The 13,122-nt window shown below is 36.1% G+C and overlaps 1 protein-coding gene across 5 annotated transcripts in view; it reads right to left on the bottom strand.

Annotated features, from left to right (window-relative positions):
• Nucleotides 1–13,122, bottom strand: part of LOC117342299 (FERM, ARHGEF and pleckstrin domain-containing protein 1-like) — a 100,590-nt gene that overhangs the window by 11,863 nt on the left and 75,605 nt on the right. For all 5 annotated transcript variants that reach the window (XR_004535779.1, XR_004535780.1, XM_033904397.1 and 2 more), the window contains 11 exons: nucleotides 8,024–8,249; nucleotides 7,431–7,665; nucleotides 7,066–7,155; nucleotides 6,637–6,767; nucleotides 6,051–6,135; nucleotides 4,491–4,680; nucleotides 2,894–2,944; nucleotides 2,317–2,375; nucleotides 902–973; nucleotides 627–695; nucleotides 288–377 (listed from right to left, as the gene is read on the bottom strand). Coding sequence is in view for 3 of the 5 variants with exons in the window: in XM_033904397.1 (XP_033760288.1) it covers nucleotides 288–377; nucleotides 627–695; nucleotides 902–973; nucleotides 2,317–2,375; nucleotides 2,894–2,944; nucleotides 4,491–4,680; nucleotides 6,051–6,135; nucleotides 6,637–6,767; nucleotides 7,066–7,155; nucleotides 7,431–7,665; nucleotides 8,024–8,249 (1,298 nt within the window). In the remaining 2 variants the exon portion in view is untranslated. The remainder of the gene's footprint in view (nucleotides 1–287; nucleotides 378–626; nucleotides 696–901; nucleotides 974–2,316; nucleotides 2,376–2,893; nucleotides 2,945–4,490; nucleotides 4,681–6,050; nucleotides 6,136–6,636; nucleotides 6,768–7,065; nucleotides 7,156–7,430; nucleotides 7,666–8,023; nucleotides 8,250–13,122) is intronic.

Raw genomic sequence — 13,122 nt, 5'->3', positions numbered from 1 at the left:
GAGAAGGCATTTAACAATGTTTATGTAATGAAAGTTTAACTACCAATAAAATATCTTGCATATTGTCAGAGAAAAATGTTAAAATGTACTTTTTTTCATGTATCATTACTTACAGAAATACCTACATCATTATCAAGTAAACAACCAAAACGTTGAGAGGGCAGATTCAACATTGAGATTAATTTGATTTACAGGCTGGGAATTTGATTGGGTAAAAATATTGCAGTTGATAACTTTGACATCTTCTGTTTAACTACTGCTATTTAAAATTCATCCCCTATACTTACAATCATGCCTCGTAGAGGGAGCTGGCCATGAACTTTGAACTGTAGTAGATGTGTCGTCGTCCGACTGGTGTACACCAACAGGTCAGAAAACTGCAGACAAATCAACAAATAAATTTTATAGATCAATGAAGAAAACACATTTCTTGTTAACAGCAAATCAAATTTGCCTACATCAAACTAACTCCTTCTGCGTTCTAATGCAAACAAATGCAACTTCAATTATTTTTTTCTTGTATATTCTAATATTTTGATATATTATTTCACTACATGGGTTATGCATACAGTGTGCATATATTGTAAACTGAATAGAATCAAACATCTGAGGTTGATTGTACCCACCAAGAAAAACATCCTCTGTTGGTATCCTTTTCTCGAAAATTTTTGGAGGCATCCTTCCCGAATGAAAATCTGAAAATAATTTAAGAATCTTGCTTAATATATATAGTCAGTTATTAGATTAATCACATTATGACTCAAACTTTGCATTGCACATTTTGTTGAAGACTTGTATACTGAATCTAGGTCACTTTCTATTGACATTAAATTAGGTCACTGAAATTCTGAATTTGGCATTTTCTTGATGACGTCTTGATCTTATTTCGTTTTATACGTACCCTGTCTACATGTACAAGTGTGTCCAGACCAACCAAATCTCTCTGTATCTCCATCAGCTTCTGTAAATTCTCCTGGAAAATAATCAAATCCTGGTAAAGTCACATCTCCAAAAAGAAAACAAGGGTGATGGCAGTGGACCACAAGGCATGTCAACAAACATCAAACAAATCGCAAAAGGAAATGGATCATTACTACAATATTGACCATGCATGAAACTTTACTTTGATAATTTCATCAGCCTGTATCCCTTAAAACTCCTCACTGACAGACATGCTGATCTCTACATAGAGCTAAGAGGGAAGGACATTTGTTCCACTGACTGACCACAAGCGTCTCAGATATACCATCAGCACTATCAAGTACTTGTATAAATGTACATGCAATATTTTATCCATATTTGGTAATACTAATGATAATTTGGCGTTTTATATACTGCTATATCCCAGCAACATAGCCGTCTCAAAGCGGTTCACAAATTATTACCCTGTGAATATTGGGCCCTTATCAATCAGCCATCGTCTTTCTCAAATCCCTAGGGGAGCATACAGTCGGAGCTGCCATTTTGGTGCTAAAGACTTACAATGACATTTCTAGCATTGCCCTACCACATATGCATTTACAGGCGAGTCAACTGGAACACAACAGAGTTAAGCATCTTGTTCCTCCAACCTACTGTCTATTGCAGTTCTGTACAAATTGATTACAAATACCATTTAGTCATCCCTCTATAAGCCCATCCCTTATTTTGAGCCAAGTTTATATGTTGGCCTTCTGGGCATTATACAGGCCCCTACTGCTTAAGCATATCAGTAAAGGGAGACAACTCCCCTATCCCCATCTTTCCTAAATGCCTACATAGCATTTAATTAATTGTTTTTCCAGGATAGATAGGTAAAACTTGATTCTTATAATGTAGCCTATAGAAGTACACACACATATGCTGGATTTTACCTAATCTGAACTAGAACTGTCGCCAGGATGGCTGACTAATACCCCCGCAATCTGCAAGAGTCAATGGTGAATTGGAACTGTTAATTAGAGGCTAACAAAGATAACCCAGTAATATAGTGACCAGTTGCCATAACAACCATAATTTTGAGAAAAAGAAAGTGGCATGTACATCTACACATGGTCCTCTATATTTGTGTGAAGTTTCATTGAAATCGGCCCTTCGGTTCAGGAGGAGTTGTCCGGACAAACTTGAAGTTATGGTTCTTATCGGAAAACCTGTTTATAGTGACCAGTTGCCATAGCAACAATAATTTTGAGAAAAAGAAAGTGGCATGCGCATCTATACATGATCATTAATATGTGTGTGAAGTTTCATTGGAGTCGGCCCATCGGTTTAGGAGTTGTCCAGACAAAATGTGTCTACAGACAGACGGACGGACGGTCTCCATAGTAATGAACATACCTGTGTTCTCATTCTTTCCTTGTATTCCGACACTAAAGAGTTCACCTTGGACAAGGCAGCTGTAAGCAGAGGTCAAAAGGTTATTAAGATGAAATATTTACATTAAAAGTAAGCACTAAGTGCTTCATTTTTATTTTGAGAAAACAAATTGAAAAGTGAATGTCTCTCCTTTTGTATATTTATGGCAGTTGCTTCCTCATGTATATTATCAATAATGTCTGATATTAAACACATTCTATGACAAAATTAGTCGTTCTTCAGTTTATATAAAATTATATAATAGATCTATATCTGCATGGCAATCTGAGACAAATTTCAAACACTGTGAAAGACAGTGCATTTTCGTCAATTTACAATTCAAATCTACATCGATGACAAATACATGCAGCTTTATAACTTATTAGACAAGAGATAATTTATCAGCCCAGCCTGTCAATCTAAGTGACATGTGAAATATAAGATTGTGCAGTCTGCATACATTATCAGACAGGAGATAATTTATCAGTGCTGCCTGTCAATCTAAGTGAAATATCTTCTTCTTTCTACATTTTATTGTACATTATTTGAGCAGACTTACCACTGCAGTCTGCGAAGTCCTGGTGATCTTTAGAGTAATGCTTTGTCAGACCTGGAAATGAAACCAGAAATGAATATACAGTCAAACCTGTCTATAGCGACCGCCCAAGGGGAGGCAGAAAAACGGTCACTATAGACAGGTTGCCTTTATAGACAGGTCAAAATTATTGCACCAACAAATTTACTTAAAACTGCCATATATAAATTGTCATTGAACAGGGCATTCAGAAGACCAGTCAGAAGTTAAATAAATGCATAAACTTTATAAATCTGAAGGGTTTAATATTTAATGATTTGTGGACCCAAACACAAAATATAACTCAAAATGGTCTTATGGATAATTTTTTTTTTTAAATATTTTGTTCTGAAGTAATGCTATATGTATATATCAAATTATCTCCCTTTCTTTCATAAATAAAGAAAAATAATACACAATAATTAATTAATAAATTATATTTGTGTTACTACTAATTATTTTGTGTTATAGTCTTACTTCTTAAAACCAAAATATTTTTTTTCTGACCCAAATTGAAATCCGGATATTTGTATCTGTTTACGACTTTTTGTTAGTATTGACTAATTAAAGATGGCGGCAGTACAAACGCTAGTACCGACAGCTACGATTAAGAAAGGCATTATTGGCTTTCATGTGAGTAAATCTTGTTGACAGATATGACCAGTGTTTGTTATTGAAGTGATGTATCCTAGTTGTAATCACAAAATTAACTGACCGTGTCAAATGAAGCCACCTGTGCAAGGTTGTAATGTAATACCGACACGCATGGTGACCCGACTCCTCTCTTACCGAGCCCCAGGCCAGGGCAGCTACAGTAATTATAGGCTTACAGGTGGTAGAGGTCTTTTGTTTATATACCCAGGCCAGGGTTGTGGTGGTCCTTTGTTTGTATAATCAAGCCAGGGTCGATGTGTCTGAATTTTCCGGGGATTTTATGAGGGATGACTGCCGAGATCAGAAGATGGCTGACAGAAATCGGTCGCTATAGAAAACAAATTAGCGACCGCCGTTCCGAAATCACAGGTCGTTAGCCACATTAGACAGGTAGTCGCTATACAGAGGGTCGTTATATAGTAAAATCTCACGGGGAATCTTAAAACCGGTCGTTATAGACAGGCAGTCGTTATATACAGGGGGTCGTTAGAGCAGGTTTGACTGTAGTTACCTGGTATACCAGTGTAAACCTCTCTTATATATCAAATGTCTGGCATCTGAAAGTTCTAAAACTTCACTTTTTTTTCATGATATTTTGGAGTATGGTCTTTTTTTTTTATTATTTCTTAAAAATTGTCAGCAAAAATTACAATGTATTAGAATAATAATAAAAAAAAAAAAAAAAAAAACCCAAATAACCAGGAAGCTGTTCTGTTTTTCGTTGTGTCCATCAGAATCTATACATAGGAAAATTTTGCTTCTATAAATGATTCTTAATTTTTTTCCTGAAAAACAGGCATTTTCAATATATTTTTGAGACCATTTAAAACAAAACAACATAAATTTCCTCTTGCAATGTAAAAGTGCCAACACCAACAATTTTTATCAGTGAATCACCAAACCAAATGTGGCATACAGTGTTACTCACGTTCCAAGAGAAGTTTATAGTGAAGGATTCGCTGTGCTGGTTTGAGAATGAATGTGTTCAAGGGGAGGTAACACACTTTCTGTGACTCAAATTCCTTGTACATTTTCTCAAAAGATTTCTGTTTTTTGACTGCATGTTCCAGCTCTGTTAGAATTCCTTCTTGTTTATCTAAATAATTCTTATAGAACACCTGGAAATATAAAACAGCATATTTCTATATAGCTTATCGATGATAGAAAAAAGTCCCAAATAAAATCACAAATAACAGGCCGTAGCTATTCATAATGACAGCAGGAATTAACATAGAAGTAGGAAGCATTTCTTTCTCTTCCTTTCTCGAGTGTATATTATATATAAGTATTCAAATACAGTACAATACACAATGATATACACATGGATGATAAATCTAGATATTCCTATATATTTCTGCTGGACTGTCATTATCCTGTTCATCCCTATTTTGTAAGTTGTCTCCCTTTACATGTGGACTCCACAGCTTACACACCAGTATAGGTAAACTAATAAGTTAAGAGTTGCTCCCAATTGTCATATTTATTTCTAAATTTCCAGCGAATTTGGAAATGAAAATCAAGTTTGTTACTTTTCTTCTAGCTTGAAAAAACTAAAATATCCAAAGCTATTCCAAAAAAATATCAAAGCTATTCTAAATTAAGAATTTAGAATAGTTTGGAGTTGATTCAACAAAAGGTTCACAGTCTGTAGTGGCTAATGTATAAATATAGCAAAATAATAAACAAATTTACAGGAAACTAAGGCCTATATACAGTACAGGATCGGTGGGATTTTTGACAGGTAGTAGTGTCAGTATCTGACCAATAGTATGGTCAGTCTCTGACCGGTAGTATTGTCAGTATCTGACAGGTAATATGGTCAGTCTCTGACCGGTAGTATGGTCAGTCTCTGATCAGTAGTATGGTCAGTATCTGACCGATAGTACGGTCAGTATCTGATCAGTAGTATGGTCAGTCTGATCGGTAGTATTGTCAGTATCTGACCGGTAGTATGGTCAGTCTCTGACCGGTAGTATTGTCAGTATCTGACCGGTAGTACTGTCAGTCTCTGATCGGTAGTATGGTCAGTCTCTGACCAGTAGTATGGTCAGTCTCTGACCGGTAGTACGGTCAGTATCTGACCGGTAGTATGGTCAGTCTCTGATCGGTAGTATTGTCAGTATCTGACCGGTAGTATGGTCAGTCTCTGATCGGTAGTATTGTCAGTATCTGACCGGTAGTATGGTCAGTCTCTGATCGGTAGTATGGTCAGTCTCTGACCGGTAGTATGGTCAGTATCTGACCGGTAGTACGGCCAGTATCTGACCGGTAGTACGGTCAGTATCTGACCGGTAGTACGGCCAGTATCTGACCGGTAGTACGGTCAGTATCTGACCGGTAGTATTGTCAGTCTCTGATCGGTAGTATGGTCAGTCTCTGATCGGTAGTATGGTCAGTCTCTGACCGGTAGTATGGTCAGTATCTGACAGGTAGAATGAGTGATTTTCTATCTTAACCAGTGACGACGAGTTGTTGAGTGTGTATTTACCGTTAGAGCCTTCGGGAGGTTGTTCATCAGCACGTCACCGATTCTCTGGTAGTCACCGTTCAGGTGAGCATTTGATTTACCTTCCCTGTAAAACAGTCATATAACTCACATCAACTACTAGGTATTAAAACAAATATATACTTCTACAATGTACTCCTGTAAAACAGTTATATATCTCACATCAATTATGACGTACTAAAACAAAATATATACTTCTACAATGTACTCCTGTAAAACAGTCATATAACTCACATCAGTTACAAGGTACATATGTATTAAAACAAATATATACTTCTACAATGTACTTGTTATTTTGTTTTGTGTTGAGTGATACAGGATATGAATTATAAACAATCTCCAATATACTTTTAAACTTCATGGCTAACAATGGCTGATAAGTGATGGAGTTATTTATATCTATTGTACAATTATCATGGGACAGTATAATCATAGCAATATTGCTCATTTCAATCTTCTTGAACACATAAACAAGATGGTTATCTTTCTAACATATGAATCTGAATGTATAAATCATCCTACAAAAGTCCACAGTGCTGATAGAAGTTTTGGTACAATTCATACATACCACATTGAGATACGCTGGTCGATGTCCATGAGAAATTTACTGTGGAACTGGTAGATTGGCTCCATGGCTGAGAACAAGTTCTCAGTGGGCTCTGGCACAGCCCCTTCCATGCTTACTGCATTGTGGAACCACTAAAACAAAGAAAATACTCAACGTTTCAGGAATCAGGTTCACAGCAACCGTCTCATGGAATAGTTTACTTGGGGAAAACTCCAATGGTATTCAATGAAATCTATCAAGGAATACAATCACTCACTTGACCCTTGACATTACAACAAGTCATGACCTTTGACATAATTACAAAGGTCATGACCTTTGACACAATTACAAAGGTCATGACCTTTGACATTATTCCAGTGGTGATGACCTTTTGACATAATCACTGGTTATGACCCTGGATATCACCATAGAGATGTTTCAGCTACTCACCACTGTTATGACCTCGAGATCCTTGCGATATGTACGTTCAGTCATCAGTAACTCTTTAGCAATGTAGTATGCCCGGTCAGCAGGGTGTCGCTTTTGAATGAGAAGTTATACATGTCATTAGCTGTGACATTCAATCTGTTTTAATTTTTAGAATTTCAATTTTTCTATGCATAATGTTAATTCCAACAGAAAATTTTGAAAAAATAAATAAAAAGTTTTCAAAAAAGGAAACAAATTTGATATTCATATCTCTTGAAATTGTTAATCCACTATTTACAGTTTTCTAATAAAAACACATACAGAAGAAATCATCTAAACAGTAATATAGATGTGACATTTCTGCTTCAATATTCGACAATAAATACCTTGATTTTGCGTTTCGGGTCATCCTCTGAGTCCTCTGTACGAGACGAGGATAGGACACTGACATTGCTCCGCGGAACGTGACCGTCGATGGACTGGGAGGAGTCAGGGTCCTGCTGCCTATTAGGGGTAGACCGTAAAGATGGGGGACTCAGGGCCAGCTCCCCAGGGTCCAGGGGAGGGGGAGGGGGTGGTGGAGATTCTAGGTCGTGTTCGATGTATGGCGATGTAGCACTCCTAGGTAGAACAAATACCTTATATTATTTACAGAATTCAGTATGGATTACAAAGTTTCATACTTCTACTTCAACAAGTCAGAAATTTCATAATATAATCAAAACTGTGTATCTGTCTAACCATGCCATGGTTTCATCAATATTCCTGAACTAAGAAAATCACTCAACATTATTACGTCCTGAACTTTTTCAGTATGAAAGCCTTATCAGAATTAAGGAAAAAGCTAAGTTGAATCTGTATTACTTTTCTATGGCAAATTGAGTAATGCTGATGGAACTGATGTCAGGTATTCTAGGTTCCATATAATTTGGCCAGTTCACAGACAGTAGTAGAGTAGATTGCTTGTTGTCATGGTTACCTCTGAAATTGGGGTGGATGAGAAACGATCTCATCTGTTTTTGGTTCCTCTTGGACGACTTCCGGTATGTTCTCCACTTCATCACAGCGTGACAGACGGTTCTCATTGGGCATCGGTGGAGCTGTATCTCGTGAACCGAAGACTGGAGCAGAGAACTTCCTATCGGAGTGCCGTAGAGCGTGAGGGTGCGGGGCATGACCCACTCCAGGATATGGGGGCGGGGCATCTGTAAATATCAAACAACAGATTCAGTACAATATTGTAACTTAACAGAAATAAGCTAGCTGAAAGGTCTGGACCTACAGTACATCAGTACTCCGCATGTACTCTTATTATAAGAAATTGCCATAAACTTTATTTCAAGGTATTGTGATATTGTTTCTTTGTTGCATAATCTAGTAAATTGTTTTGGAACACAAAAAATTCCTAAGAAATGCAATTCAGATTAGATCTTGTTATCCTGACCAAAATCAGTCACTCACTTTGAGGCTTTAATTTCTTAATAAAAACATAATGGTATTTACACCTAATTTGTGATAATCTGAGATTTGACTTAAAATAAATTGGTCATGAAAATAAACACTCCAAAAATATCATTAACATTTTGAAATAAATCATGTTATTGTATTTCAAAGCTTTACACATTCCCAGTACCATAGAATAAGAAAGGGGAGAAAACTCTTGTAGACCAAACACTATTGTGTGAATCTGATTTACACTCTTATTTTCTCGTGTTTTGTTTTTTTGCTTTTTTTCTTCAATTTTTTATTCTATTTCCCAAGCAACAAAATACATAAAGGGGGAAAAACTATTGCAGACTTAACACTGCCGTTATCTTATTTATGTTCCTACCCCCCACCCCGCAATTTTTTTTTTTTGCTATTTCCATATTCATTTTTCATTTCTACATCCTCAAACATTTGAAAACCATTAAGGGGGACAACTCTTTCCCACCTGTGTAAATTTCTCTACAGACATCAGGTCATATCTAAACATATGGCTTCGTTGATTAACATCTGATTTACACTTGTTAAATGATGATGTAAACTTCTGCTGACTAAGGAATGCCACTGAAGGCCTGCACCACAGGTTTTAATGTAGCACAGTCTGTCAATAAAATCTTGTCTAAACATGTCAAAGCAATGGTGCCAAAAAGAAAAAAAAATAATTCTGCCTGTAAGCTGTTTGTTTTTGTTGGGAAGCTCCTAAAATACCTGCTGTGTGTATTTACAGACATAAAAAAAACAAAAACATATGGCTACATATGCATGTTCAGTATCAACCCTGTACACAGACCCCGCTCAGTAACATTTTGCCAAGATAAGAATAGAAAAGATTAATAATTCAACTTATAAAAAGAAACGGTTCCCCAGCTTTGATATATAATTTATATTTATCTTCAACCACCAGAGATATGCCAGAATAAGCTTTCGATAAACATTGATTTTCTAAAATTTCAAAGAGCTACACGAGAGATTTATAGTACTTTACTACAGTTCATAGATGAAGCAAAAAAAAAGTTTAAAAAATACATTTGGAGAAAGATATGTCTGTGAACTAAGAGCATACTCCCCACCCTTTAAAATAGTTCTCAACAACAAAAGTGCAGGGCAAATCCTCCATTATCTGTAAAGCACTTAGGTGATTGGTGTTTCACAACACAAAAGGTAAAACCAACCTGTTTAATAGGATAAGAGCTAAAAACATGATTCCAAAAATCAACAAGATGGCCCCAGATTTCTATTACATGTATTTATTTTCTATTTGAAAAAAAAAAACAAGTAGTCAGCAGTCTCCCTTCTTTAAATGCTGTAGACTCACCTAAGTTGTTGTTATACATTTGTAAATTTTCACATTTTTAATAAAATTTCATAATTTTTTCACTATTTTATAAGTAATAATTTTTTTTACTTTAAACATCAGAACAAACCAAATTCCTGCCATCCCCAGCCCAACCTAATGACAGTATTCAATCAGGATTCACATTTCTTTTTTTAAACAAGCGACAATTAAAATTGATAAGTATGCAACTGATACCGTATTTTTTTTTTGTTGCATCATCTTCACCTTCGTGTATGTATATATGTTCATGTTTGTTTACCACCTGTTTTATAAGGTGACGACTAATATAGGTAATGCCTGCTGTCCAATCCTATTGACAAAATTTCACCTGTGTCAATAAATATGTTGAAATTGAACTGATATTTATTGACTGTATTAGAACTAAATGACTTAATTTTGTTTAAACACACACAAACATACAAGTTTAACCTTTCCCAACATAGATCAAAATTTTAGAGCACGTCCTGACACAGAAATACAAAACACAAAACCAATAGTCCTCTGTCTGATTAGCAGTTTTTAGAACAGTGAAATGAAGTGATGAGAAACCTTTCATTATCTGACGTAATTGTTACCGACAGCTCCAGCTGGTCCATGACAGAGTGAAAATTAAAAACTGACTCCTCCCCTGATGTAATGACTTCTCCCTATCCATGCAGATTAATATGGTGAATGGACACACAGGAGGTCCTTTCTGTATTTTTTTTTTTTTTTTGAACAGATCTCTGTATTCTATTTGTGAAAGACTTCACCCTTACACACACATACAGAACATGTAATGGGTTCCACAAGCTCTGTATCGGCCAAATACGGATCCTAGAAACACTATACATATTTCCAAAGTAAATCTGGCTTAAACCCAGAAAGGGCCCAATTATTTCTCTGATGTATGGAACCTGAAATCTGATAATCCAAATCTCACATCAGTCTTCAGAATGAAAATTATTTGAAAATGAAAGAATAAACACAGTGATTTCCCTTGATTGCAGATCAATACTAGCTCTCCAAATTGGAGGTTATTATAGCAAAGCCTTGGGATGCCTTAACATAATCAGGTTACATTTTCTGTAATTGGATTGTTTGGCCGAGGGCTAAAGAAGCCAACTTGTGTGGAGAAACAGCATTAAGTTACTTAACTTAGTACCCTGTCAAACAGTAAAACTGAAGACGTCTTTGTTTTCTCGTTCCCTTGTAATTAGTCTTGAGTTAGTTTGTAGTTTAATCAATGGACGACAAATAATTTTCTTCTCCTTTTGTTTCTAGCCCTTTTATTTACAGTTAAATTTTGAGGTATGTACAGTAGAGCCTAATATGATTTTAACTTCATCAGTATAGATTAATGTCCTTCTAGACTTGTCTGTGATGTTAATTAAAGGACCTGGGCAAAAAGTGAGGACAGAGGAAACTTAAAAAGGTCAAAAGAAATGTTAATATCTGGATATAAGGAGGTGAAATAGCGATTCGATAAATTTCATGAATTTCAATAGATCACCAAGCACATGCATATCAAAATCCCTGAAGTGTTGTTGCTAAGTGGATGCGAAATCTGAAGCTGTATTACTTAAGTTTGGAATGGCACAATAAAATTGAAGGAGGAAACAGATTATGGTTGACTATTTTGATAATTATTTTATTTGGTTTTGTAAAACCTTAATGATGACCTTTAAGTGTTGAAACCTTTGAAGCAAATATTGAAGATGGAAAAGTGGACAGCGTACTCATCTTGACCAAGACATCTGGGTTCGATTTACCTATTTGATGTGAAAAAGCATAGCATTCTCAAGATACTCCAGCTTCCTGAGGTGACATATAAAGTCTTCTTGTGTACTGCCATCCAAGTCAACAAGTCGGGATCATTAGTTTATGTAGCTTGTTTCATAATTGTTGTATCTTAAATCTAGTTTTATATATTTTGAGAGTTTTTATATATCAAACCTTTAAGAAAACAGCTGTGTATTGGTATTGTTAAGAATGCTATGTCACAGTAGGGTACATAACATACATTTACGCCTCTATGTCACAGTAAGATTTGCATAGATCTTTAGTCTCCATGTTGCAAAAAGGTAGCATACATCCTTAAGTCTCCATGCCACAGTGAGGTAGTATGACACATTCCTAAGTCTCCATGTCAGAGTAAGGTTGCAAACATCCTAAGTTTCCATGTCACAAAGGTAGCATACAGCCTGAAGTCTTCATGTCACAGTAAGGTTGCAAACATCCTTATGTTTCCATGTCACAAAAGGTAGCATACAGCCTTAAGTCTTCATGTCACAGTAAGGTTGCAAACATCCTTATGTTTCCATGTCACAAAGGTAGCATACAGCCTTAAGTCTTCATGTCACAGTAAGGTAACATGCATCCTTAAGTCTCTATGTCACCGTAAGGTAGCATACAGCCTTAAGTCTTCATGTCACAGTAAGGTTGCACACATCCTTAAGTTTCCATGTCACAAAGGTAGCATACAGCCTTAAGTCTTCATGTCACAGTAAGGTTTCAAACATCCTTAAGTTTCCATGTCACAAAGGTAGCATACAGCCTTAAGTCTTCATGTCACAGTAAGGTTGCAAACATCCTTATGTTTCCATGTCACAAAGGTAGCATACAGCCTTAAGTCAAGGTATGCTGTTAAGAAGAACATGATCTATGTAGTTGACGAGGGGGCAAATTTTTAAATTGCAGGTCCTATGTTGAAGAGCGAAAACATGGCTATTCAAGATTTATTAGGTATTTGTGTTCTTGCTAAGAATCTTAGACTCTAAAGTTGCTAAGAAGTGTGCTTGGTATAAGTTGCTATTTGAGCTCTGGTTTCCTGTGAGACGCCAGTTAGCTTGCTAAGAAGACAGTGAGCTTGGCAGTTTAAGTCAATTTCCTGGATGATGACCAAAGTTGCTATAAAGACACTTGGTATTAGGGAAATGCTTTGTTCTCGGACAGCAGCCATCCAATTTGAGTTTCCAGTACGATTGCTGAGCAGAATGGGAGCTTGGTATATTGTGTTTCCAGCAAGATGACAGTTAGCTAAGTTAGACTGTAAGCTTACTTTGAGGGAAGTGTTTTGTGAGATAGAAGCTGGTGATATTGATCTGTTTATAGGATTACAGTGCGCGGTGCCTTTTGTCACAGGTCTTCCTAGATCTCCAAACATTTACATCAATATTTCATGTAGACCTAGAAAACTTTTAGCACCCAATATTTCCATTGCCATGGTTACATCATTAACATGGTAACATAGAGCCTGAATTTTCCCTTCATCAGGC

Source organism: Pecten maximus, chromosome 14 (genome assembly GCF_902652985.1).
Source record: "Pecten maximus chromosome 14, xPecMax1.1, whole genome shotgun sequence".
Lineage (NCBI taxonomy): Eukaryota > Metazoa > Mollusca > Bivalvia > Pectinida > Pectinidae > Pecten > Pecten maximus.
Note: the sequence above shows the minus strand (reverse complement) of the source record. Positions and strands in the feature narration are given on the sequence as shown.